This window comes from Sorex araneus, chromosome X (assembly GCF_027595985.1).
Source record: "Sorex araneus isolate mSorAra2 chromosome X, mSorAra2.pri, whole genome shotgun sequence".
Classification (NCBI taxonomy): domain Eukaryota; kingdom Metazoa; phylum Chordata; class Mammalia; order Eulipotyphla; family Soricidae; genus Sorex; species Sorex araneus.
In genome coordinates, this window is record NC_073313.1 from 42,102,703 (window position 1) to 42,128,326 (window position 25,624).

Here is a 25,624-nt window from a genome sequence, read left to right on the forward strand (position 1 = left end):
CATTTCACCCTGGTTGCTCTGAAACAGAGGACAAGAGACAAATACTGTAACGGAAGATGCTTGCCTTCTTCTGGGGCCAGAGAGTCAGTACTGGACATTCGGTACTTGCCTTACAGCCAACTCGCCCCCTGTACCTAATTGTTCTCAGAGCACCAAGCTGGGAGTAGCCCAGAGCACCAAGCTGGGAGTAGCCCCCAAGCATTTCCAACACCCCCCAATGTTCTAATTGCATTACAAACTTTAAGCATTTTGGGAAACATGCTTAATGTATTTGAGAAATAGGGCTGGAGCAATAGCACAGTGGGTAGGGCGTTTGCCTTGCATGCAGCCGGCCTGGGTTCGAATCCCAACATCCCATATGGTCCCCTGAGCACCGCCAGGAGTAACCCCTGTGCATCGCCGGGTGTGACCCAAAAACAAAACAAACAAAATATATATGTGTATGTATGTGAGAAATAGATTTCTTGAGTCATTTGAAAGATCATATATCTTTTTTGTTTGTTTGACTCAGTCCAGGCTCTGTACTCAGGGATCACTCCTGATGGGCTCAGGGGACCATATGGGGTGTCAGGAAATGAACCCAGGTTATTTGGTTTTTGTTTTATTTTTTGGCTTTTGGGTCACACCTGTGCAAGGCAAGCATCTTAGCCACTGCACTCTGGCCACACAAAGCCCCTGTTTAAAGAAACTTTTTTCCAGTGGTGGAGAGGGGAGGGGTTTGAGGCCACACCTGACAGTGTTTGCAGAATTCTCCCAACTCTGGTGCTCCAAGGTTGCTTCCGGCCAAGCTTAGGGGACCATGTGTGGTGCTGGGGATCAAACTGGTGCTGGTGGATATAAGGCAAGAAAGAGCCTTAACCCTGTACTCTCTCTCTAGCTAAGGGCCGTTGTAGGAAGGCCCTATATCCGTGCTTTCCCACACTGCACTGAGGATTGGTCTGCAGGCATCCCGAATTTGGAAATGATTGAAAATAGATCTAGATCATTCAAAAAAAGGATTTGTTACTGTTTAGGATTTAGCATTTTGTCCTGTGAGTTGCATGACAGCACTATAGCACTGTCATCCCGTTGGTCAGCGATTTGCTCGAGCGGGCACCAGTAACATCTCCATTGTGAGGCTTGTTACTGTTTTTGGCATATGGAGTACGCCACGGGTAGCTTGCCAGGCTCTGCCGTGTCCTGTGAGTTAGTATGCTAATTCAGTGAAGAGTGGAGAAAAATGTGTTTCATCTTCTATGGAGGTGCCAAAGACTTAGGACATTGACCATGGATTTTTTTAATCTGTTCTCTTTACAGGTGTTTGGGGGAACGAATTTAGTATATTACGATCACCAGGATCTGTTGTTTTCCGAGATGGAAATTGGCCTATCCCAGGAGACCGGATTCCAGATGTGGCTGCATTGTCCATGGGCTTCTCTGTGAAAGAAGTATGTATACTTAAAAAAAAATTTGCAGGGGCTGGAGCAATAGCATAGGGGGTAGGGCGTTTTGCCTTGCACCCGGCCAACCCGGGTTCGATTCCCAGCATCCTATATGGTCCCCTGAGCACTGCCAGGAGTAGTTCCTAAGTGCAAAGCCAGGAGTAACCCCTGTGCATCGCCGGGTATGACCCCAAAAGCAAAAAAAAAAAAATAGATCTGCTTTTTTTTTTTTTTTTTTTTTTTTCTTTTTGGGTCACACCTGGCGATGCACAGGGGTTACTCCTGGTTCTACACTCAGGAATTACTCCTGGCGGTGCTCAGGGGACCATATGGGATGCTGGGATTCGAACCCGGGTCGGCCGCGTGCAAGGCAAACGCCCTACCCGCTGTGCTATCGCTCCAGCCCAGATCTGCTTTTTTTTTTCTTTTTGGGTTTTTGCCTTTTTGCGTCATACCCAGCAATGCTCAGGAGTTACTCCTGACTCTGCACTGGGATGCCAGGGATCGAACCCAGGTTGGTCGTGTGCAAGGCAAATGCCCTGCCCACTGTACTATCACTCCGGCCCTGAAAGCTCTTTATAATTTAATTCTTGCCAAATTCTGCTTTATTAAAATAAGAATATTTTTAATGTGTTTCAAATCATAAAATTCTGGCAATTACATATTTGCCTTATTTGTGTAAGAAAAATCTAACAACCATGGAAACCATTCTTTTAAACCATTCTTTATTAAGTCATTAGTTTAGTTACAGACATTCAATATTCCAACACCAATTGCACCACCATTGTGCCTTCCCACCATCATTATTTCTAATTTTCTCAACCACTATTGAGCCTGTCCCCATGTCAGGCCTTCAATAATTTATTTTACATTCTTGTTGTAAATAATTTGCTAAAAGGATGATCAAAAAATGTTTCCTTAGAAGAAAGTAGTGAAGATTGTCGTATCTCACTATGGAGCCCGCAAACCATTGTATAAGAGATTACTAACATGTTACAGGTTAAACCTTGTTGATCGAGATTGGTTGCCTTCTACATTACATCCCATCCAATCTGCTGTGCTACTCCTGGTTTATCAGTATTACAGAGTTTGAGGGATCTTTTTTTTTTCCTTTTTGGGTCACACCCAGTGATGCTCAGGGGTCACTCCTGGCCTACACTCAAGAGTTACTCCTGGCAGTGCTGGGGGACCGTATGGGATGCCGGGGATTGTACCTGGGTCGGCCGCTTGCAAGGCAAACGCTCTACCCGCTGTACTATTGCTCCGGCCCCCAGAGTTTGAGATGTCACGTGGCCAAGTGTTGCAGTAAGGTTTGGTTAGACAGTCTGAAGCATTAAGATATGCACGCAAAAGAAATCCTTTTTGGAGGATCACATAACTGTCTCTGAAGTTGTGCTGTGCCATGCCGGAGAGCAGCCTGTTCAGCCCCCTTTTATTAACTAGCTTGATGTTTTAACCAGTGATACTCAGCCCCATAGGCAGAATATGCAAATTAACTTAGTTAAGGGAAACAGTATCAAAGTCAGTTACATAACTGGAAGTATAGTCAGTTAAAGTAACAGTAACAGAAAAACAATGTTTACATCCAGGCCTAGCTAGGCCTGAGATTATGGGATGTTGTACACCAACACCAAGATCACAGATGCATGCTCCAGGTTGTCCAAAATTTCTAACAAGTTGAAACAGCTGGAATTAAATTCTAAAGAAAAAAATCTTAACTGACTGGTGGCTTTGGGGCATGTGCATTACTGCCGGGATTCTGGAAGTACAGGGAAATGACTGTGGGGGGGGTAGCCCATCTCCCAACCCCATGAAAGCTGGAGATTCAGTCACAAAACCCTTATACCTGAGTGCTTCAACAAATTAATTTCTGGATGAGGCTCGTACAAGCAGTGAGGCTCGTGTAAGCAATGGGGTCTGGCTGGGAGCATGGTGGCAATTGTGGAATGTGGAAGTTTTTGGCTGCCAGGGCTCTGTTTGGGCAGGTGCTGGGGCTCACCTACCCCCCTCTCAGTAGCCTCGGGACAACTCAGCCTTGGGTAGGATCCGGGAAAAATTCTGCCACTTGTAGATCTCCTCAGAGATTTATTTCTGAGTCTCTGGATCATGGCTTGTGAGAGAGTTTATGTGGTACTAGAGGTGATTCATGGGCGTGGTTGTCGAGTTTCCAAAGTCCAGGGAGATGCCTGAAAGGTCTTTTTAATCAATTTTTGCTAACAGCTCAAGAAAGCAAATGTAGGTCTATTTGGCACACATTTTAGAAGTCAAACTAGTTGGGGACATTTTCGCTAAGTGCTTTAATATTTAACCTTGGCTTATGGAAACAAAATTGTTATTTAAGCTTGGCTTATGAAATGAAATGTTGCAAAGTATTAGTCGTGTAATTATTTACTCACATAGTAAAGTCTTCATAGAGAAGAGAATGTATCTGTCATCCTGATAGGATGTATAATTTTGGTGGGTTTTGTTTTCCCAGGACTTGTGATAAAGATATATGTCTAAGTTCAGGCTGCTGTTCCAAGCACCATAGTCTGAGTGGCTAATAGATAAGCAACAAAAGTTTATTTTTCCTGATTCTGGGGCATTGGGAATCTGGAGTCACAGTGTCTTCATGATTGGGTTCCACTGAGGACCCTCTCCTAGGCCACAGACTGCTGACTTCTTGTAATCTCACCAGATTACAAGATAAGTGCTTGTGACCAGGTACTCTCTGGCCCCTTCTTTTCTTTTTTCTTTTAATTTTTTTTTCTTTTTGGGTGACACCTGGCAATACACAGGGGTTACTCCTGGCTCATGCATTCAGGAATTACTCCTGAGGTGCTCAGGGGACCATATGGGATGCTGGGAATCGAACCCGGGTTGGCCGCATGCAAGGCAACCGCCCTACCCCCTGTGCTATCATATGCTATCACATATGCCTCTCTTTTCTTTTTTTAAATTAAATCCCTGTGAGATACAGTTACAGAGTTGTTCATGATTGGGTTTCAGTCATACAATGTTCCATGTTCCAACACCCATCCCTTTGCCAGTGTATATTTCCCACCACCAATGTTCCCAGTTTCCCCTTCCACCACTACCCGCAGTCTGCCTCTATGGCAGGCTCGCTCTCTCTCTCATTCTCTCTCTCTTATTCTCCTCCTCCCTCCTTCCCTCCCCCCCATTTTGGGCATTGTGGTTTGAGATACTGAGATACAGGTACTGAAAGGTTATCATGTTTGTCCCTTTACCTCCTTTCATCACTCAATTATTTTCCAGAGTGATCATTTCCAACTATCATTGTCGTAAGTGGTCCCTTCTCTGTCCTAACTGCCCTTCCCCTATCACCACTTGTAGCAAACTTCCAGTGGACTAGTCCTCCTGGCCCTTGTTTCTACTGTCCCTAAGTAATCGTCTCATACTATGTTTTTTACATCCCACAAATGAGTGCAATCATTCTATGTCTGTCCCTCTCCCTCTGACTCATTTTACTCAGCATGATGCTCTCCATGTTCATTTATAAGCAGATTTCATGACTTCATTTTTTTCCTAGCAGCTGTGTAGTATCCCATTGTGCAGATATACCATAGTTTCTTTATCCACTCACCTGTTCTTGTGGCCCCTTATTTTCATAAGCAGCCAAACCCCATTCCTGCGGGCTCGACTCACGCAGCCTAATCACCTCGTCATCCCAGCACATTGCGGTTTGGAGCATCAGAAATTTGGCGTGGGGTTGGGGTGACACAAATGCTGCATCCATCGCAGTTTATTATTATTATTATTATTTTAAATTTTATTAAAGCACCGTGATTTACAAAGCTATTGATAGTTGAGTTTTAGACATACAGTGGTCCAGCATCCATCCCACCACCAGTGTCAACTTCCTTCTACCAGTGTCCTTAGGTTCCCTCTCATCCCCGCAGCCTGCCACCTTGAGGGGACATTTTTCAGTCTGACTCTTGAGTTTGGATCTTACGATCTCACTGTTGTTGACTCCAGTTTCAGTGTTGTTGACTCCATAGTTTGGCTGTGTCCATGCTAAACTGTCCGCTTGTGGCCTGGGTTTTGGGGATGGGCATGGTCCGGAAGCTGTGAGATAGTCTGACTTTGGGTTCCTAGAGGGAAACTGAGCGCTGTAACTGATTGCTTAACCTGGCTGCAGCATGGGACCAGGCACCCGTCCCAGTCTCTGTGAGGACAGGTGAGGTTTGCTCTGTTCACTTATCCCCACCCCTCCCAACTCTATAAGCTAGGCACTCTTTTTATTGTTGTTTGTTTAGTTTGGGTTTGGGGCCACACCTGGTGATGCGCAGGGGTTACTCCTGGCTCTGTGCTCAGGAATTACTCCTGGTGGGCTCAGGGTATCATGTGGAATGGCGGGGATCAAACCCATGTCAGCAGTGTGCAAGACCAGCACCCTACCCGCTGTGCTATCTCTCCAGCCCCTTGCCACCTTTGGCAGGGTCTCTAAGTGTCACTTAAAGACACTTGCCCCTTAAATCACCCCCTAAGTTGTCCCCCAAAACCCAAAAGAAACCTCGTGGGGAGCTGACTCTGCAGGCCAGCAGGGGTGCCGGTCTCGATCTCCTTGCGTGAACATTTCATTAGGGACAACATTTGTGCCTTGTGGTCTTAAATTTGACAGCAAATGGCTGTTGAAATAACCTTTAATAGCCATGATCAGTAAAGTAATAGTTGTTGCTTCCAGCAGGAATTTTGTTTTATTCATAGCATCTTGGTGGTCACTGTGACAGAGAAGCAGTGCTGTGTTGTTCAGGACGGAAGAGGATCCAACGGAAGGAAATGTCTCATTTCTTCTTGGAAGAAACTAGTTTGTAATCTGCAATAGGAACCGGCCCTGTTTGGATTACTGGCCGACTTTCCCCACACACAGCGTTTTTTGGTTTTTTAATATATTTTTTTTCTTTTTGAGTCACACCCAGTGATGCTCAGGAGTTACTCCTGGCAGTACTTGGGGGGACCATATGGGATGCCAGGGACCAAACCCAGGTCAGCTGCATGCAAGGCAAACGCCCTACCCACTGTACTATCACTCCGGCCCCATCAGATTTTTAATGTAATTTTTTAAAAAATCATCTTACAAAGTTATTCATTATTAAGTTTCAGTCATACATTGTTCCAACACCCACCCCTTCACCAATGTCCATTTCTCTCCACCAAAGTTCCCAGTTTCCCTCCCGCCCATCCCCACCCCCCAGCCTGCTACTGTGGCACTTCCCCTCCCCCTCTCTCTCCCCCAGTATCCTAGTGTTCCCTTCCCTAACTCATCTCCCTCACCTGTGCCCCAGTGGCAAGCTTCCTACAAAAGACCGGTTCTCTTTTCCAACGAAGTGTTTTTGGGTGAAACTTGCTCTTAAATTTGGCCGTTTCCAGTCTGTGGGAGTTTAAAGAAAACAAGGAAGGGGGCTGGAGTGATAGCACAGATGGGAGGACATTTGTCTTGCACGCAGCCGACCCGGGTTCCGTCCCCCGTATTCCCATAGAGTCCTTCGAGTACCACCAGGAGTGATTCCTGAGTGCAGAGTCAGAAGTAACCCCTGGGTATCACCATGAATGGCCAAAACAAGACAAAGAAAAAGAGAAAGGAAACAGCCTCCCGGGTCAGATGACAGCTGCTGACGTAGCTAAGACGCCCACCCTCCCCATGATGTCCGTGTCCCTGTGGCAGCCCGGAGCCTGTGGGCTCCATGAACTAGATGGTACAGATGGTGTGGCCTGGGGAGACCGTTCTGCTTCCCAGGTGCATGACTGCTCCATTCTGTGCTTTTCCCATGTCTAGGACCTTTCTTGGCCCGGACTGGCAGTGGGGAACCTCTTCCATCGTCCCCGGGCCACTGTGATGGTGATGGTGAAGGGAGTGGACAGACTCGCTCTACCCCCCAGCAGCGTCATTTCCTATCCGCTGGAGAATGTGAGTATTTAACAAGTGAAAGGCAAGTAGTCAACAGTTTTGCCTTGTTGGCCACTGCTAGGAATTGTGTTCTAAACATACTTATTCTTTTTTTTTTCTTTTTGGGTCACACCTGGTGATGCACACGGATTACTCCTGGCTGTGCACTCAGGAACCACCCCTGGCAGTGCTCAGGGGACCATATGGGATGTGGGGATTCGAACCCGGGTCGGCGGCATGCAAGGCAAACGCCCTACCAGCTGTGCTATCATCCAGCCCCATGGACACTTATTCTTTTTTAAAAAATGCACTTATTGATGAGTGAGACCATTTCTATTTTGTGAAAAAGAAAAAATAAGGAGTGATAGTATACAGCTGATGGGGCATTTGCTTGGCATGCGGCTGACCCAGGTTCAATCCCCAGCACCGCATATGGTGCCCCAGGCCCTGCCAGGAGTAATCCCTAAGTGCAGAGCCAGGAGTAAGCCTTGAGCACTCCACTGGGTATGGCCCCAAAACAACTAACAAACAACAGCAACAAAAGTGACATGTTGGGGTGACGGAACTAGTACATCAGGCAAAGCCCTGACCTTGTACGCTGCCAACCTGCGTTCCATCCCCAGCACCCCATAGGGTCCCCTGAGCACCTCCAGGAGTGATCCCTGAGTGCAGAGCCCTGCGCACCGCCAGGTATGGCACAGACACAGACACAGACACAAATGACATGGTGGTCGGGCTCAAAAAAAAGTCCCAAATTGAGGGTATCTCCTGATGGCATTTATTGGGGGGGGGGTGCGGCATAACTGGGGGTGCTCAGGGCTCACTCCTGGCTCTGCACTCAGAGATGACTCCTCAAGGGGCTGCAGGGCCCCTATGGGGTGCTGGTCATTCAACCAGGGTTGGCTGTGTGCAAGGCAGGCGCCCCGCCCAGTGTACTTTCGCTCCGGCCCATCCTGATGACATTTTCTTGGACATCCTTGAATCACCTTTCTAGAGTTGACCTCATTGTTGGGGCTGGCGGGGGTCGCATTTTGCTTGCTTCTTCATTCCTTGGCCTGTCAGGCAGTTGCTCACGGAACTGTCAGGCGCGCCCCTTCTTCCCGCACGGAACGTTACCAAAACATTCTTACATGTACCACTCAACCTGCCTCACTTGGGAGACAGAGTGAGGACTGGAAACCCCCAGAGTCCCAGTGGGGAGCAGCAGGGGTTCAGAAATCTTGTCTTGTTTGCTTGTTTTGGAGCCACTCCTGGCTCTGCCCTCAGGGATCACTCCTGGCAGGGCTCTGGGGGACCCTATGGGGTGCCAGGGATCAAATCTAGGTTGACTGCATGCAAGACCCTACTTGCTGTACTTTCACTGTTGTCTTGTTCTTGGAAAAAAAGGACCGGTGAGGTTTTCGGGGGGCCATGCAGTGCTGGAGATCAAGCCTGGCGCCCCAGCATGCAAAACATGCACAGTAGTTCTTTGATCATCTCCCCAACTCCTGTTGCTGATTTCTGTAACCCATGAGTAAATTAGAAATGTCTGATGTGGCGGTTCTTTTCAAAGAAACTTTCCAAAGCAGCGGCAGGGCCAAGGGATGTACAGAGACAGAGTGGGCCTTGCATGCGTGAGGTGCCAGCACTGCCCCCCGATTTCCCCCTCGAAAAAGAAAAAAACGCAACAGCCAGAGAATAACTAGAAAAAGAATGCCAGTTGCTACGATCCTGGCACAGGGAGACTACTGGAGGGTATGATGACTGGAGGGGTAGGACTTTCAGCCTTTCTAGTAAAGATTATTCTCAAGTACCTCATGATAGGCTTTTGGAAGCACTACTTCTGTGCTTACAAAGGAGGCCATGGTGGGGAGTGGGGGAAATCTCAACAAATAATGGGTATCATATAAACCGTGCTCTCTGACCACAATGCTGTTAAGTTAGAAAATAACAAAATGAGCCCTTAAAAATGTATTTGGAGATGTGAAAAACAGTCAAGGATAATGCATGAGTCATCCGGTCTAAAGCACACTGAGCACTCAGTCAGTAGGCCAATGCCAAATGAACACTTACAGAGGAAAATTGAAAGCCTTTGTGGACACAGAAAAAAAAAATCTCCAAAGCTCTCAGGGAGAGAAAACACCACACTGCAGCACGAGAACGAGCCGGGGGGGATGGGAGGGGAGCGGCCTCTCCTCTCTGCCACAAGATCAAGGACGGACTGGCAGTAATTGCATGCTAGATGGCTCAGGCGGGGGAAGATTGTTTACATGGCCGTAATCGAGAAATGATATTGATCCAGTGAAAATGACGGTTGAGCTATTGGGGTGGAGAGAAGTCATGCGGTGGGGAGGGGGTGGCAGGGGCTGCGGGTGGTGGGTGATGGGGGAACGCTAAATTCTCATCTGCTCTACCTCAATAGATGATGCTTCAAGTAAACGAGCTAAGGGGTTCAAGCACCTCCCTACCTACCTTGCAACGAGGCTTGCCCTGCTTTGATTCCTGTGTGGTTCCCTGAGCACCGAGGCAGGAGTCAGCCCTGAACACTGCTGGGTGTGACCCACAACCCCCAAGAAGGGAAAAGAAAAGCCAGGGATGGGGTAGCAGGGGCATGTCACTTACAGAGGGTGGCATAAAGGAACCTATACGGGGCTGGAGCCATAGCACAGCAGGTAGGGCGTTTGCCTTGCATGCGGCCGACCCGGGTTCGATTCCCAGCATCCCATATGGTCCCCTGAGCACCACCAGGGGTGATTCCTGAGTGCAGAGCCAGGAGTAACCCCTGTGCATTGCCAGGTGTGAACCCAAAAAATTAAAAAAAAAAAAAGAACCTATACATTGGACAGGGTCAGACAAAAACGGGAAATTCAGAGACGGGGCAAGCTGATTTTTTTTGTTCCGTCTTTTAGAATTCTTTTTATGGAAACTGTGTATGTAGGACTCTTATTTTGTTTTGAAATCTGGGCCACACCTGGCTGTGCTCAGGTATTGTTCCTGGCAGGAGGCGGGTTGGGGGCCAGGGGCCCTACTGCAGCCGTACTGTCTCTCCAGCTCTGCACTTGGGGATCACTCCTGGTGGGCTCGGGGGACCCTCTGGGGTGCTGGGGATCAAACCTGGGTCGGCCACATGCAAAGCAACCACCTTGCCCCGTCTACTATCACTCCAGGCCCCCAACCCTCTTCTTTTCAAAGTCAAAGGCTGGGGGTGTGGCACAGTAGCGGGTCACATGCCTTGCACGTAGAAAGCTTGGGATTGAGCCTTGGTACTGAAAAAAAAATACACAAAGTGAGGAGAAAAATCATAGTGGAAGTCGTGAAATTACCTGAAACTGAGTATCCATGAATGTGCCACTTTAGAAAGATTGAGATGTAGCTGAAGTGGTCAGAAGAGGACAATTTATTACTCTTCAATGTGGATATAATTTATTACCTTTAAACGCACATGTTCATGCAATTTGCAGATTTACGTTCTGCTTTCTTTAGCACATTAATTTCCAGAGTGGATGGAAGGAAGGGAACAATAAAAATCAACAGGCAGATTTAAAAAGGTTTTGTCTTTACAAGGAGTATTTATTACATAATTTTCAGAAACTCACTGTGGGAGGTCTCTTTAAAATATGGAAAAAATCAAAATGTTGGGACAGGGACACAAGTCAAGAGGCTGGAGCATGTCCTTTGCATGCAGGAGGCCCGGGTTCAATCACTGCCACCACATGGTCCCCTGGGGACCACCAGAAGTGACCCACAACCCCAGTACCACCCCAGGAGAAAACCGCTGAGCACTGCCACATATGGCCCCCAAACAAAAGCACCAAACAAAAATTGCAAAGTAGGGGCCAGAGAGATAGTACAGTGTTTAAAGGGCTTGCCTTGCATGTGGCTAACCCGGGTTCAATCCCCAGCACCAGGTAGGGTCCCTTGAGCCCTAGCATGGATGATCCCGTAGCACAGAGCCAGGAGTAAGCCCTGAGCATGGCCCCCAGAGCAGCAGCCGTGCAAAGCAAAATGTTGAGCAGCAGAAGTGACCATTCAAAGGGCTAGCGCCGGGAATAGGGCGCTCTCCACATCTCAAGAGTCATTGATTTTCTTTAGTTGGGCATGTGGACGCCCGAATTCCATCCCCGCACTCCAAAGCAGCACACTGGGAACAGTTCCTGAGCAGCTCTCCAAAGCCGCCCTCCAAATTTCAAGAGGTCGTTGATTTTCTTTAGCACATAATTGCTAACATATCCAAAGCCTCTTGGCTGCCTTTTACCTGACCAGCAGCTGTGAGAGGAGTGGGGGCTAGTGCTGGACTCGGCGCAGCAGCTCCCAGATGGCTGACCCCAGCAAGAACACCGCCGGTGGTGGCCCCAGCCCCCTCCTCCTCCCCCTCCGAAGAGTAATTGCAGGTCCTGCAGGTGCAGCGATGCCATTTTTCTCCAGGACCAATGTGCTTAGCCTTATAATTCAGCGGCAGGAAACGGTCCTGGGATCTTGGGTTGCTGTTATTTGTTTGGGTTTTTATTTTTGTTTTGGGGGCCACATCCGGCGGTGCTCAGGGGTTACTCCTGGCTCTGCGCTCCGGAATCACTCCTGGTGGTGCTCAGAGGAAAGACCACATGGGAGGCTGGGGCTTGAACCCAGTTCGGCCGCATGCAAGGCTGTAATACCCGCCGTACTGTCGCTCTGCTCCGGTCACTGGATCTTACGCAACCGCACTCAGCTCTCCAGCCCTTCAGTCTGGAGCTTCCCTCGAACCCAGTAGCTTTTGCAGTCTGATTGTTGAGGAGTGCTCCTCCTCATCTCCAGCTCTCTAGCCACGGGGCCATCGCTGAGGGCGGCGAGGTGGGAGCGTTCCTGTGACGTGTTCTTCTATTCATTCCATCCAAAGCCTGAGGAATTGAACTGTCCCACTGTAGAAGGTGGCGGCCACTTGGCGCTGGGCCAATTCACGTTGCTGGTAACGGAGGCATTTTTTGACGATTTGAACACATGTTCCCTGGCTTCACTTACTCAGGACCTCATTTGAAGAGAATTTGGGGATGAAAGGGTTCACACACCTATGGAGTAAGAGCGAAAAATTAAATAAATAAAACGGATTTCATTTCCCAGATCATGAAACTGAGCAACTGAATTTTGATGCTCGAATTTCATCCGGCTTTACATATCATTTCTGCCCGTGCCACATTCGCAAGTCGTTTGCTCCAAACAGGAACCTTTTACGATGAGCTAGAAAGGGGGATTACTCGTGAAAGACAAATCCTTAAATTGCCACTGAAGCAAAGCCATTACTGCTGCCACGTGTGATTTACTACAGCGCTTGATGGCTGTGGGCAGATCTAGATGGAGGGGCCAGAGCGACAGTACAGTGGGCAAGGTGCTGGCCTTGCACACAGCTGACCGGGGTCCAATCCCTGGCCTCCCGTTATGGTCCCCTCCAAACGCTGCCAAAAGTGATTCCTGAGTGCAGAGCCAGGTGTAACCCCTGAGCATTGTCAGGTGTGGTCCAAAATCCAGATCGAGATGGAAATATTTTTTGAAGGGAAAAAGCATAATTTCTTTTATAAAAAAGAATGTAGGGCAAGAATAGATCTAGAGGGCTGGAAGACATGTAGGTGTGGAGGGACAGGTGGGGTGGGGGTGGGAATAATACCTTCAAAGTTCTTTGAAATTTTTTTTATAGTTTGGAATTTTTGTTCCTGGACCAGCTCAGAGATCACTCCTAGCAGGGCTCAGGGGACCCAGTGGGGTGCCAGGAATCAAATCCTGGTCAGCCATGTGCAAGACAAGTGCCTTCCCTGCTGTGCTAGCTCTCGGGGCCCCAGTTTCAGAATTCTTGTGACATGCCCCATGCCTTGTGAAAGAGTCTTCAATTGACCTGAAGACAAATACTAAATCTTATTCAACTTTTTTTTTTCACATTTTGACATGAAAAATGAGGTTCGTTCTCTTTCAGTTAAATTCTGTTCAAATCCCTGTGACCTTGGGAACACACCTTAATAGACTGTAGAATACTTTATTGCCACCTGCTTCATTAGTATTGAACCAAAATGTTTTGCCGCTTAAGTATATGAATGGAATGGCCACCAGGAAAATAATAGTTTATACTGGCTCCTGTCCTTCTCGGTTCATGTTAGCCAGTAGCCAGTTCTTTCTCATGCAGGCCCACTGGGAGATGGAAACTCATTGGCCCACTGGGTGGGCTATTCAGTCTTCTGTGACCTCCAAAGGGCTCTTTGTCTTTGGGTATGGTTTGGGTCCTTTGAAAATGCCGGTATTTTGGGGGGGAAGAAAGGGAGTCCTTTTGTGAGTACCATCTGAATGACATTTTTTTCTTATTTTGCTTCAGATGATTAAAGTCTGGCTTTTGCATTTCAGGCAGTTCCTTTCAGTCTTGACAGCGTTGCAAATGCCATTCACTCCTTATTTTCTGAAGATACACCAGTGGTCTTGCAGTTGGCACCCAGCGAGGAAGTAAGTGATACCATTTTGCAGGGTTGGGGGGGGGGTTTGTTGTTGTTAAGATCCTTTCAACAGTGCGCTTTTGTGTAATGAAAATGTAAAGCTTATGTCATGGAAAATAGCTGTCAGACTTCTGTACATTGGGATTAGTCTGTAGGAATGTCACTTAACATTTGGAATTCTTCTTGCAGAGAGTGTATATGGTGGGGAAGGCGAACTCAGTCTTTGAAGACCTCTCTGTGACGTTGCGACAGCTCCATAGTCGCCTGTTTCAAGAAAACTCTGTTCTCAATTCCCTCCCCGTCAACTCTCTGAGTAGGAACAATGAAGTAAGGAGGACTGTTGTTGAATGACTGAACAAGTGTCCTGGGCAGTTTCCCACTTCTTGGGCTTCTCATTTACAGGCAAACTCCGAGCTGAAATGTTTTGCATGCTTCCTGCTGTCACAGGTTCTTCCTCGGTGTAATTTCCATGCGACTCGCCCAGATAAACGGACTCCTTTGTGAGTTCAGCTATCATAAATAGTGTGGTCGAGAACAAGGGTCGCCACCAATTAATCCTGACAAGGCAGAAGTCTCGGTATCCGCTGGGTGGGTGGTGGAGCTGTGTCGAAGTGGCAACGTGGGAGCCATTATTCACTGCCAGTTCCGATGTGTTGCCTCGTTTTTCTAATTCATTCCTGACAGTGCAGTGGAGGGAGCGCCCTTCCCTTTGCCTCCCGTCTGTCAGCCTGTGTCAGCCTCACCACCCGCTCCTGCACCCGCTTAACCACATGGCGTGCCATCGCTGTCACACAGCACCCCCTTGACCGACGCTAGATGACCAGTTGCACACTGGTTTTGAGTCTGATGTGGGGAGCAAGGTAGGGAAAGAGCCAGCTGGGCACCGCAGTGGACCAGAACATATGGAAGGCCGGGCATTGAACCCCGTCAGCCGCATAAAGACAACTGCCCTACTTGGCATACTATTGCTCACACTCCCCCCCCCCCTCACCTTTTATTTTCTTGGCCGACCCGGGTTCAGTCCCCAGCTCTGCCAGGGGTGACTCCTGAGCACAGAGTCAGGAAGAGCCCCTGGGCACCACCTACTGGGACGCCTAAAAGCTAATGAATAGATGAAGTGTACAGTTCAGGAGAGAGTGGCCAGGGCTTGAGGCGCATGCCTGGCAGGCAGCTGTTGTAGTGGCTCGGTATCGTGGGGAGCAAGGGAGGTGGACTTGAGGGAAGTGTTCCTTCCTCTCTGCTCGACACGCCTCGGCCCCCAGCACTGATGGAAAGGCCCAGACCAGGTTAGTCCTAACCTCGATTCGATCAGGTCAGTTGTAACAGGTAGTGTGGGTTTGTTGCCTTTCTCTCACAAAAAAAAGAAAAAGAATTTTATAGGGCCGGTGCAATAGCACAGTGGGTAAGGTGCTGGCCTTGCACACAGCCAACCTGGGTTTGATCCCCAGCATCCTGTATGATCCCCTGAGCACCTCCAGGCCCCCCCAAAAAAAATTTGAAAAGAATTTCAAGAGGAGAAATAGTGAAGCAAGGGGGCCAGAGCAATAGTACAGTAGGGAGGGCGTTAGCTTTGCACGCGGCTGGCCTGGCTTCAATCCCCAGCATCCCATAAGGTTCCCTGTGCACCACCAGGAGTAGCCCCTGAACATTGCCAGGTATGACCCCCCTGCCAAAAAAAAAGCAAAAAAAAATAGTGAAACAAGGTAGTTGTGTGTTTGTTTTAATTGAAACTTAGCTGTGAGAGGAAAGAAAGGAGGGGAAGAGTGGATGTGGGCAGCAGGCAGTGGAGATACGTGTTCAAGGGGGAACATGGGCCTGAAGAGTGAGCATCCAGCCCCCGTGTTCCAGCCTTGTCTGAAGTCCAGGTGTTGCACCAGGGAGAGGGCGCTCGAAGGGCCAAGTGGGCAGTCCAGGGTATATCCCTGCCTGTGCATGGTCCCTAAAACACCAACAAGTGTGACCCCTAAACTGAAAAAGAAAAGAAATGCCACTGTTGAGTGGTCATCACCATGCTGAGAAATGACGATGACCTGTCCGATGAAACGTCATTAAGAAAGAATGTGGTTTTTTTGGTGTATTTTCTTTTTTTTTTTTTGGTTTCTGGGCCACATCCAACGGTGCTCAGGGCTTACTCCTGGCTCTGCGCTCAAGATTATTTTTTGGCAGGGCTCAAGGGACCATTTTACACACATTTGCAATGAAAGCGAACCTACCAGATGGAGGGTGGGTGTTGTGGCATCCATTCACTTGGGTGCGTACTTTTTGTAAGGGCCTGCGCATGCCCTGATAAACGGCAGAAAGCTGTGTCCCCGACTAGTGACGTGCGTGTCTCTGCGCCTCTCTCCAGGTGGATCTGCTCTTTCTCTCGGAACTGCAAGTGCTGCATGATATTTCCAGCTTGGTAAGTAGGCTGTGCTATTTTGGCTCCAGGGAGATTATTGCAAGAAGATCCTTGAATGATAGTGAAGCCAATTGAAATGGTGGCTAAGTCTGTCCTCAATTGGTGGTCCTGTGAAAGTGGAAAATGGATGAAGATTGGCCTGGGGGCCAGGGCACACTGAATGCACTCCTAGCTGTGAATTTCTTTTTTGGGTGGTGATGGGAGCACGGCCACACTCGGCGGTGCTCAGGGCCTGCTCTGAGGTCTGCACTCGGGGATCACTCCTGCCCATATTGTTTTAAACTGAGGCCTTCTTAAAAGATATTTTTAGCACATACTCACAGAGTCTTATAACTACTTCCCCAAAGTGAGATTTGTCTAGAGATTTGTGGCATCAGGAATTCCAATTTAAACCAGGCCACCATTTTTTAGACTATCCACTGTGGCTCCTGGTTCTGCTCAACTTGGCTTGGCGTTCGTGGTCCAGCTGCCACGGGCTCTGTCTGACATGGCTCCCTCCCCCCGCTGCTTTCCTTTGTTTCTTCCCTGAAGTTGTCTCGGCACAAGCATCTAGCCAAGGATCATTCTCCTGACTTATATTCGCTGGAGCTGGCGGGCCTGGATGAAATTAGGAAGCACTATGGAGAAGAGTCTCCGCAATTCCAAGATGCCTCGAAGATCCTTGCGGATGTTCTGCAAAAAGTAAGAGACTGGCGGGATCTGAGAAGTTTGAGGAGGGCTGTTTCGCTGCCAGCCTCTCGGTGGAGGCGCGTGTGTATGACACAGTGCTGGCGATGGCAGGGTCTTGGCCCTCTGTGGGGGATTGCTGCTCTCGGTCACCTCCGAAGTACTGACCTAATTAATGCTGGAAGGGCCTTCTAGGGACTGAGCGGTCTCCATCGGAATACCGCCAGCACCCAGCTTCTCCCTTCGAATCCTGGCAAAGTAGACAGGACACGGAAGTGACCGGATTGCCCCGTTTTAAGGGTGCAGTTCTGCGTGATGGAGTTTGCTCACATTGGGCCGCAGCTGCCTTTCATGGTCTCCAGCTGTGACCCTGCCCATTCACCGCTGACCGAACCCAAAGAGAACACTTGGCCCACCACCGGGTGTCGAGTGGATCTGCAGTAAATGTTCTTAAGTTCCTTTCCCTGAACTCGCCCTCCTGCATCTCTTCAGTGAGGCTCCAGGGTTAAATCTTAGCAGATGTTCGGGCTTACCCAGAGACCACCTAGGAAGATTGCATTTTCCCTTTGCTACCTTGCACCCCCCCCAACACACTCGGTCTCTTACATTCATTCAGAACAGTTGAAAATTAATGCAGTTGTAGATTAATACTGGTGACTGCATTACCAGTCACCAACCCTTAAGATTTGCCTCTTTGAAGACTAATGAGCTAAGAGATAAATAGAAGCTTTTGGAGCAGCACAAAAGCTTCTCAGTAATATTTTTCAGGCTTAGGGTCCGAGGATGCGACACTGGACCCTGCGTTGCCCAGGGCCTCTGGGGCTCCCCTCGGTGATTCTTGGAGCAACCACAATGGTGGTGGAGATTGAACTTGGTTCTTGCGCTTGCAAGGCACGCGCCTGAGCCCTGGGCCCGGCTTTCACACTCCTTTTGATATGCGAGTCTGCAATTCATAGTAACTCTGAAAACTTCAGTTTGCAGATGACATGTACAACCTGTATGGTGGCAACGCAGTGGTTGAATTGGTGACTGTCAGAGCCTTTGACACGTCCTCTGTGAGGAAGGCGAGGACTATTCTTCAGCTGAAGGATGAGGTAAGTGCCTCCTTTCAGACCTTGCTTTGCAGTCGAAGAATTAAGTGAATGAACTTGTCCAAAGCGAAGTTCTACAAAGAACAGTGACACATGGTGCTGTTGCGAAAGGTGACAGGAAGGCGCTGGTCAGGACGGCTGGAGACAGCCCGGGCCTCTTATTTGCGGAGGGGCAGGGGGCTGGGGAGACTCAGTTCTTTGGGGTTGCATGCAGGCCATTCAGGCACCTGAGTCAAGGATACAAGTCAGTCTGTCAAAGCAGTGAGGATAATTCAGCTGTTGGTGTTCCGGGGGGGCATCAGGAGGTACTGTGATGAAGCGAGGTTGAGTGGTTGCTTCCATGGCTTGGAGCCTGCCTTTCTGGGAGGTGCATTCTTAATGTGTCACAGCCAGGGCCTTCATTACTGGGATATGGGGTCCTGGGGCAGTAGTACAAAAGGTAAGATGCTTGCCTTAACATAATGCCCAAAAGGAAGGAGGGGGGAAGAAGGGGGAGAGAGAGAGAGAAGAGAGAGAGAGAGAGAGAGAGAGAGAGAGAGAGAGAGAGAGAGAGAGAGAGAAGTGCCTGACATAGGGGCAGGAGTGTGGGGAGGGAAGCAGGTCATTGGTGATGGGAAATGTTTGTAACTATGTATCTCACAGATTAAAAATAAATAATAAAAAGATGTTTGCCTTGTGTGCAGCCAGCCCAGGTTTGATCCTGTAATCCCAGGTGGTCCCCCAAGCCTCAACAGGACTGATCCCTGAGTACAGCTGCAGTAACCCAAAAGCCAAAAAAGGGAAAAAGGAAAGAGGATTCTTTATAAAAGTATTGGTATCTCGATTTTAAAATAACGGTCATGTGAAATGAATACCCAGGTGGGCTTCATTAAGTGGCAGTGGCCCTTTTAGTGCATCAGCGCAATGTTTCTGTGGTCTGGAGACCACCACTGGAAAACCACCGCCTTGGACATTATAGCTGTTGGGCTTCATCTCTAGGGGCAGCCCGAGTCCCAGCCGGTCTAGAGTGAGAGAGTTGAGGGTCGTACCTGGTCAGGAAAGCCCCCGTCTGGCCAACTTGAGGTGTTTTCAGTCTGAGTTCCAGTGGAGGGGCTCTTGTTTCTGAAGCAGAGAGCATGCGCATCACATGGCTTCAGTAGGAGGAGCAGGGCTTTGCCTCTCTGGGCCATGAGTTAACTCACCTCGCTTCCAGCTCCTTACATCCTGCAGTGCTCAGGGGTTCCTCCTGGCTCTGCACTCAGGAATCACTCCTGGTGGTGCTGGGCGGACCGAATGGGATGCTGGGGATTGAACCCGGGTCGGCCGCGTGTCAAGGCAAACTCCCTACCCGCTGTGCTATCGCTCTGGCCCAGCTTCCCTTACCTTGAAGCACATGGTGAAGGACCTGTCCTTAAGGCAGCATGGCAAGCTAGAGATCCCGCGTCTTGTCCACCCAGCCATGAGGGCTGCAAAGCACAGGCTCTTCTGAAGGCAGGCTGTAGCTCTCAGAAGAGAAGGAGGGCAGTGGAGCCAGACATAGGCAGGCAGGGCACTTGCCATGCACGCAGCCGACCTGGGCTTAGTTCCCGGCATCCCATATGGTCCCCTGACCCCAGCAAAAGTAATTCCTTAGTGCAGAGCCAGGAGTAACCCCTGAGTATCACCCTACCCTCTGGAATATCACTCCAGCCCCCAACATAACATATTGTGAAGGCTGATAGCCCTTTCACGTCCTCACTCCGTCCCCGCCCACATCACACCTGCCAGCTTGCCAGGCAGTGGCTCTGGAGAGAAGTAAACCCATCTGGGAAAGGCGCCCCCATTCCCAGTGGGACAGGCCATGCTGGTGGAGCTGAATTGTGTAGTGGGGCATCCGGTGGCCTTTGCTAGCCAGCTCAGCTTCAGTGGAGAAACTGGGTTTCTGTCGGGGAATAGTTTCTCAGGCTCATGCATATTGTGGCAAGGAGCAGGTGATGTTCCAACTTCCGGTTTCCTTCACATCCTACATAGCAAGTGAACATTTCCTCACAGAACCTAAGTCTAAGGCTGAGTTGTCTTTTTTTATTTTGGGGGGTGGGCGGGGAGGCACACCCAGCTTTGCTCAGGGCTTACTCCTGGTAGGGTTTGGAGACCATGTGGGGTTCCAGGGATTGAACCAGGGTAAGCTGCATGCAAGGCAAGCACCCCACCAGCTATACTAGCTCTCCAGCCCCACAGAGGTTTTGTTAACCGTTAGTAGAAAGATGGAAGGGTCAAGGGCTGGGGCGATAGTGCAGCAGCCGACCCAGGTTCAATTCCCTGACCTTGTATGCCACCAACCCATATTCCATCCCCAGCACCCCATAGGGTCCTCTGAGCACCTCTAGAGTGATTCCTTAATGCAGAGCCAGGAGTAACCCCTGAGCATCGCTGTGTGTGGCCCAAGAGCAAAAAATTCAGAAGAGAAAGATGAGAGCACCAGGACCAGGTGTTCCAGGACTAGCCTTTGGCCTGTGCCCCTTCAGCTTCTGGTGCCTCTCCCAGGTGCCCCTGGCCAGTGTCTGCCCTCCGCACTCATACTGGGCTGGCCCGCTTCAGCTGCCACTTCCTTTGTAGGGCGAGGAAATGCTCTAAAATTAGGTTGCACTGGTGACTGCAACTTGAGAAATGTGCTGAGATGTGTAGTGGCCTACACTTTGAATGAGCGGAGAAAGAATGAGTTGGCCAGGAAGAACAAAACTAGCCCTAACTTCCTGCCTGAAACTGCCAATGGCATCTCATAGCTCAGATGCCTCAGATTCTGCACAGCCTCCCTCCCTGCTTCTCACTTCACCTTGTCGGGGTTTGGGAGTGGGGTTTTTTTTAGTGTTTTTGTTTGTTTGTTTGTTTTCTTTTTGGGTCTCACCCAGCGATGCTCAGGGGTTACTCCTGGCTCTGCACTCAGGAATTACTCCTGGCGGTGCTTGGGGGACCATATGGGATGCCGGGGATCGAACCCGGGTCGGCCGCATGCAAGGCAAACGCCCTACCCGCTGTGCTATCGCTCCGGCCCTGTTTTTGGGTTGTTTTTTGTTGTTGTTGTTGTTTTTTGCTTTTTGGGTCACACCCAGCGATGCTCAGGGGTTACTCCTGGCTTTGCACTCAGGAATTACTCCTGGCAGTGCTTGGGGGACCATATGGGATGCCGGGGATCGAACCCAGGTCGGCCGCGTGCAAGGCAGACGCCCTACCCGCTGTGCTATCGCTCCGGCCCCCTTTGTTTTTGTTTTTGCTTGTTTGTTTTTGCAGTGCTAGGGATCAAACCCAGGGCCTCACACATCTTCATCTCTTACTTTCATCTCTTACTTTCTTTTCCAGTGTCTAGCCAGAATGAGCTAAATTTCCCTAACGCTGCCTTTGCCAGGAGGAATTAAGTACCTCTTGGACGGCTTTTAGCTGTGTATATAATATGCAATTATATGATTCATTTAAAGAAGAAAATTGCCATTTCAGCGCCACATAACTGAAAGGATTGCTTGTTTCGCTCACATTTCCCCTAGCGTAAGCGCTCTCCTCCCCGCTAGAGGTAATTGCTACCCAGAACGTTATATTAGTTATTTGCCGACCTCTGTTGAGTTTGACTACTTGCTTCTCTTCAAACATTGTGGTTGCTTGTCTGAATTTCATATGAAGTCATACAAGATGTACTTTTGTGTTAGATAAATGAATCAGGGCTACAGAATTGGCATAATGTTCTATCTTCAAAAAGTTTTCACTCCTTTTTTTTTCATTCGCTGTAGAACGACGAAGCTCCTTACAACCTTGCATATAAGTATAACCTTGAGTATTCGGTGATTTTCAACATGGTCCTTTGGATATCAATCGGCCTGGCCTTGGCCGTGATTATCACCTCTTACAATATTTGGAACATGGATCCTGGATATGAGAGCATCATTTATAGGATGACAAACCAGAAGATTCGGATGGATTGAACTGTCCTCATACCAAGCTAAGAAAAGGGGTTTGGAATTTGCTATTTTGTTAAAAATTAATCTCTCGTGTAGTTTAAAGTAGTAACATACTTTAAATTTATATATAAAAAAGGAAGCAAATTTTGTTCTCTATTTTGTGTGTGCCTGTGCTGTTTTTTTAGAGTGGATTATAGTATTGATGTGAACTGGTTTATGTGATAATAGATTCCATAATATGCTTGAATCTTATGATAACCATTTCATTCCATTTAATATTTGAATGCACTGAAATAAATATAAGACATTTAGAATAGCTTGTGTTATTTATGTTGGGGAAATGCACTGAATATGTTGGAGAAACTTGTGAATGCTCACTTCCTTACACAAGCTAGGTGAAAATATTTCAGCAGTTACCTTCTCAAAACCATTTACATTTGTCATAATTTGATGTAAATATCTCTGAAAAAGAACGGGTTTTTAACTTGGAGTAGCCCCAAACTAGGAAAATTTATTGTTGCTTATATTGTCGCTTAGATTTGGAATTGCCAACTTGAATTTCTAAGTTATTTGGATTTCTTATCGACAGAGAAGAGAGCTGTTTGGTTTTTTTTACCTCTTCTGGATGTTTGATGATCCTCATGGTGTGGTATAGAGATGAAAAATACCACATCTGAAAAGGAACTGGCTTTGTGAAACTATACACAGATGCTTGTAATTATACATGCAAAAACAAGCATAGGGTACATATCGGGGCGTGACTCTAAAATCATTTTCTTTCAGCAGCTTTTCCTCTGTGTCAGTTATGCTGGTTTGTGGTACAACCTCGCTCTTTAGGATATTAAGTGGAAGTCAATGCTCCCTATTTTTCATGTGGAATTGGACCAATGTCTATCAGGAGTGACAAATAAAGTTAATAGTGATTCCAATTTGTGTCCTTTCCTATAGGCAGTTTCATTTCATCAGAATTACCTATTCACTGTGGATGCATTCATGGTTTTTCTTTAAAAAAAACCACATATTTGTTTCTTCTCACTGCCTCTGAGATTTGGTGTTACCCTAAGAAACACACTTCCACTACCTGTATTGTTACTGAGTGTATCTGATCTGTTTTCTGTTGGTCAGAAAGGCTTAAATTTCCCTAACATTGTAAAAGATGGGTAAGCAACTAATTGGTTGGACTATAAGGGACTATCTAACATAACAGCTCAAAGGTTATCATTTTTTAAGAAATATATCTATGCAGGCTGGAATGATAGCACAGTGGGTAAGGTGTTTGCCTTGCATGCGGTCGACCCGGGTTCATTTCCCAGCATCCCGTATGGTCCCCTGAGCACCGCCAGGGGTGATTCCTGAGTGCAGAGCCAGGAGTAACCCCTGTGCATTGCCAGGTGTGACCCAAAAAGAAAAAAGAAAAAAAAAAATATATATATATATGCACACATACCTATGAGAGGGCTAGAAAGATAGTACAGTGGGTAGGGCACTTTCCTTGCACACAGCCAACCAATCACAGGTTTGATCCCTGGCATCCCATATGGTACCCCACATACTGCCAGGAGTAATTCCTGAGTGCGGTGCTAGGAGTAACTCCTGAGCATTGCCAGGTGTAGCCACAAAACAAGAGAAAACAAAACCGAGAATTTCACTGTTTCATGATTATGTACCAAAATGATTATAGTATGAGCATTACATTGCCCTGACCCCTGGCAACCATCACTGTATCACTGTATCTGCTTGAGCAGGCACCAGTAACGTCTCTGTTGTGAGACTTGTTACTGTTTTGGGCATATTGAATATGCCATGGGTAGCTTGCCAGGCTCTGCCACGCAGGCAGGATATTTTCAGTAGCTTGCTGGGCTCTCCGGGAGGGACGGAGGAATTGAACCCGGGTCGACCATGTGCAAGGCAAACGCCCTACCCACTGTGTTATCGCTCCAGTCCGCTGGCAACCGTACTTGGTTTAATACTAGTTTCTGCCTCTTTCCTGGAAAGACCATCCAGTTGTTTCTAAGGAACTCTGGAGTTTGCAGGGTTGAGCACTTTTGCCAATGACAGTGTTAAATTGAATCCTCCATAGAAATGAAATCAATTGTGGGTTGTTGTTTTTTTTGTTTTGTTTTGTTTTGTTTTGTCTCAGTGAAGTCTAAGTAATCAGAAGCTGATAATCCACTCTGCCTCTGCAGGGAGGAACAGCTACGTTATTTTCCAATAACTTTCCTGATCTCCACTGCTCCCTCCTGCCAAGTTTATGGGGATAAGGGCTTATCAGCTTCCTTGTCCTAAAAACAGATTCCCTTGAAACCCAGCAGGCCATGAGTTTGGGAGCAAAATCTATAATACTGCAGAGGAGTTCAATCTGTTTTTCTTTTATATGTTTCTTATATAAACATTACCATAGCAGTTAGGTGGTTATGATTAAATACAAAATAAACTGATGCCTTTGTAATTTAAAACTGATGAGACTTTAACTTCTAGGGAAAAGGGAAAAAAAAGTTAATTACATGACAGCACTAATCCTTATAGGGTAAATGGCATCAGTCCCCTTCTAGCTGTGTTAGCCAGAAAGCAATTAATTAAAATAAATGTTCTGCCAAGATTATTATACCTGTTGCTGATGATTTGCTCTTAAATGAAGTCTAATTTGTTCAGGAACATAAATCACAATGTCGAGATTTGCGTGAGAAGCAAAAAAGCTAGCCTTGTGGCAGGCTAGTTTACTGACATTGAGGGATAGACCTCAGTCACTTTATATGTCATTGGTGGAATATTCAAGGTTTGTTAAATAGCCCAGATTCTACCCATGGTAGATCTTATGAAACAAGCTCACGATTTCTAGGAATAATGGAATATCAATTTATACTTCCTTTGGCTTTCTTATTTGATAGAAGAGATTGTTCTTTTTTTTTTCTTTTGTTTTTGGGCCACACCTGGCAATTCTTAAGGAATACTCCAGGGTTCATTTTTGGAAGCATTTGCAGGAGCACGCAGTGTTGGGGGTCAGACCCAGGACTCCCACATGCAGTTTGCGGGCAGCCCATTGAGCTGTCTCGGGACCTGGGAACGACATTTTGAAACTGTTTGCATTGGTGCCAAATAACATGGGTGCCACAGGGGAAATGTGGGTACTGGGGATCAGTGGCAGGCAGCACACACTCCAGGCATGTGCTCTATACCAAACCCAACTTGGGGGGAGGCCAGGGGGAGTGTTGGGCCACATCCCAGCTGTACTCAGGGCTGACTCTGCTCTCGGGTCACTCCTGGCTGGGTTTGGGGGACCATAAGGGGTGCCAAGCATCAAACCTGGAATGGCCGTGTGCCAGGCAGTACATTACTGACTCTGGCCCAGCCCTTACTTTTTTTTTGGGGGGGGGTCACACCCAGCAATATAAAGGGGTTACTCCTGGCTCATGCGCTCAGGAATTACTCCTGATGATGCTCGGGGGACCCTATGGAATGCTGGGAATTGAACCTGGGTCGGCCGCGTGCAAAGCAAAAGCCCTACCCGCTGTGCTATTGCTCCAGCCCCCATTATGGTAATCTTAAGACATCTCACTATTTTTTTTTTTTGGCTTTGGGGTCACATCCATTGGTGCTCAGGCCTTACTTGTGTTTCTGCACTCAGGAATCACTCCTGGCGGGGTTTGGGGGTGTGGGGCATTGGATGTCAGGGATTGAAGCCAGATTGGCCGTGTGCACAGCAAATACCCTACCCAGTGTAGTATCTCTATGGTCCCAATATGTCTCACTTTTGGTGATCTTAATTCCTGTTAGGAGCTGTCAGCTACGTTTCTCCTCTATGCAAGTTCCTACTTTTTCCTTTAGACA

The 25,624-nt window shown here is 47.9% G+C and overlaps 1 protein-coding gene across 1 annotated transcript in view; it reads left to right on the forward strand.

The window, feature by feature from the left end:
• ATP6AP2 (ATPase H+ transporting accessory protein 2) overlaps positions 1 to 22,725 on the forward strand; it is a 29,847-nt gene extending 7,122 nt beyond the window's left edge. The window contains exons 2-9 of the mRNA XM_055122543.1: positions 1,297 to 1,427; positions 7,198 to 7,329; positions 13,648 to 13,743; positions 13,923 to 14,060; positions 16,081 to 16,134; positions 16,666 to 16,815; positions 17,775 to 17,894; positions 21,629 to 22,725. Coding sequence (XP_054978518.1) covers positions 1,297 to 1,427; positions 7,198 to 7,329; positions 13,648 to 13,743; positions 13,923 to 14,060; positions 16,081 to 16,134; positions 16,666 to 16,815; positions 17,775 to 17,894; positions 21,629 to 21,820 — 1,013 coding nt within the window. The 3' untranslated portion in view covers positions 21,821 to 22,725. The remainder of the gene's footprint in view (positions 1 to 1,296; positions 1,428 to 7,197; positions 7,330 to 13,647; positions 13,744 to 13,922; positions 14,061 to 16,080; positions 16,135 to 16,665; positions 16,816 to 17,774; positions 17,895 to 21,628) is intronic.
• Positions 22,726 to 25,624: the final 2,899 nt, after the last annotated feature.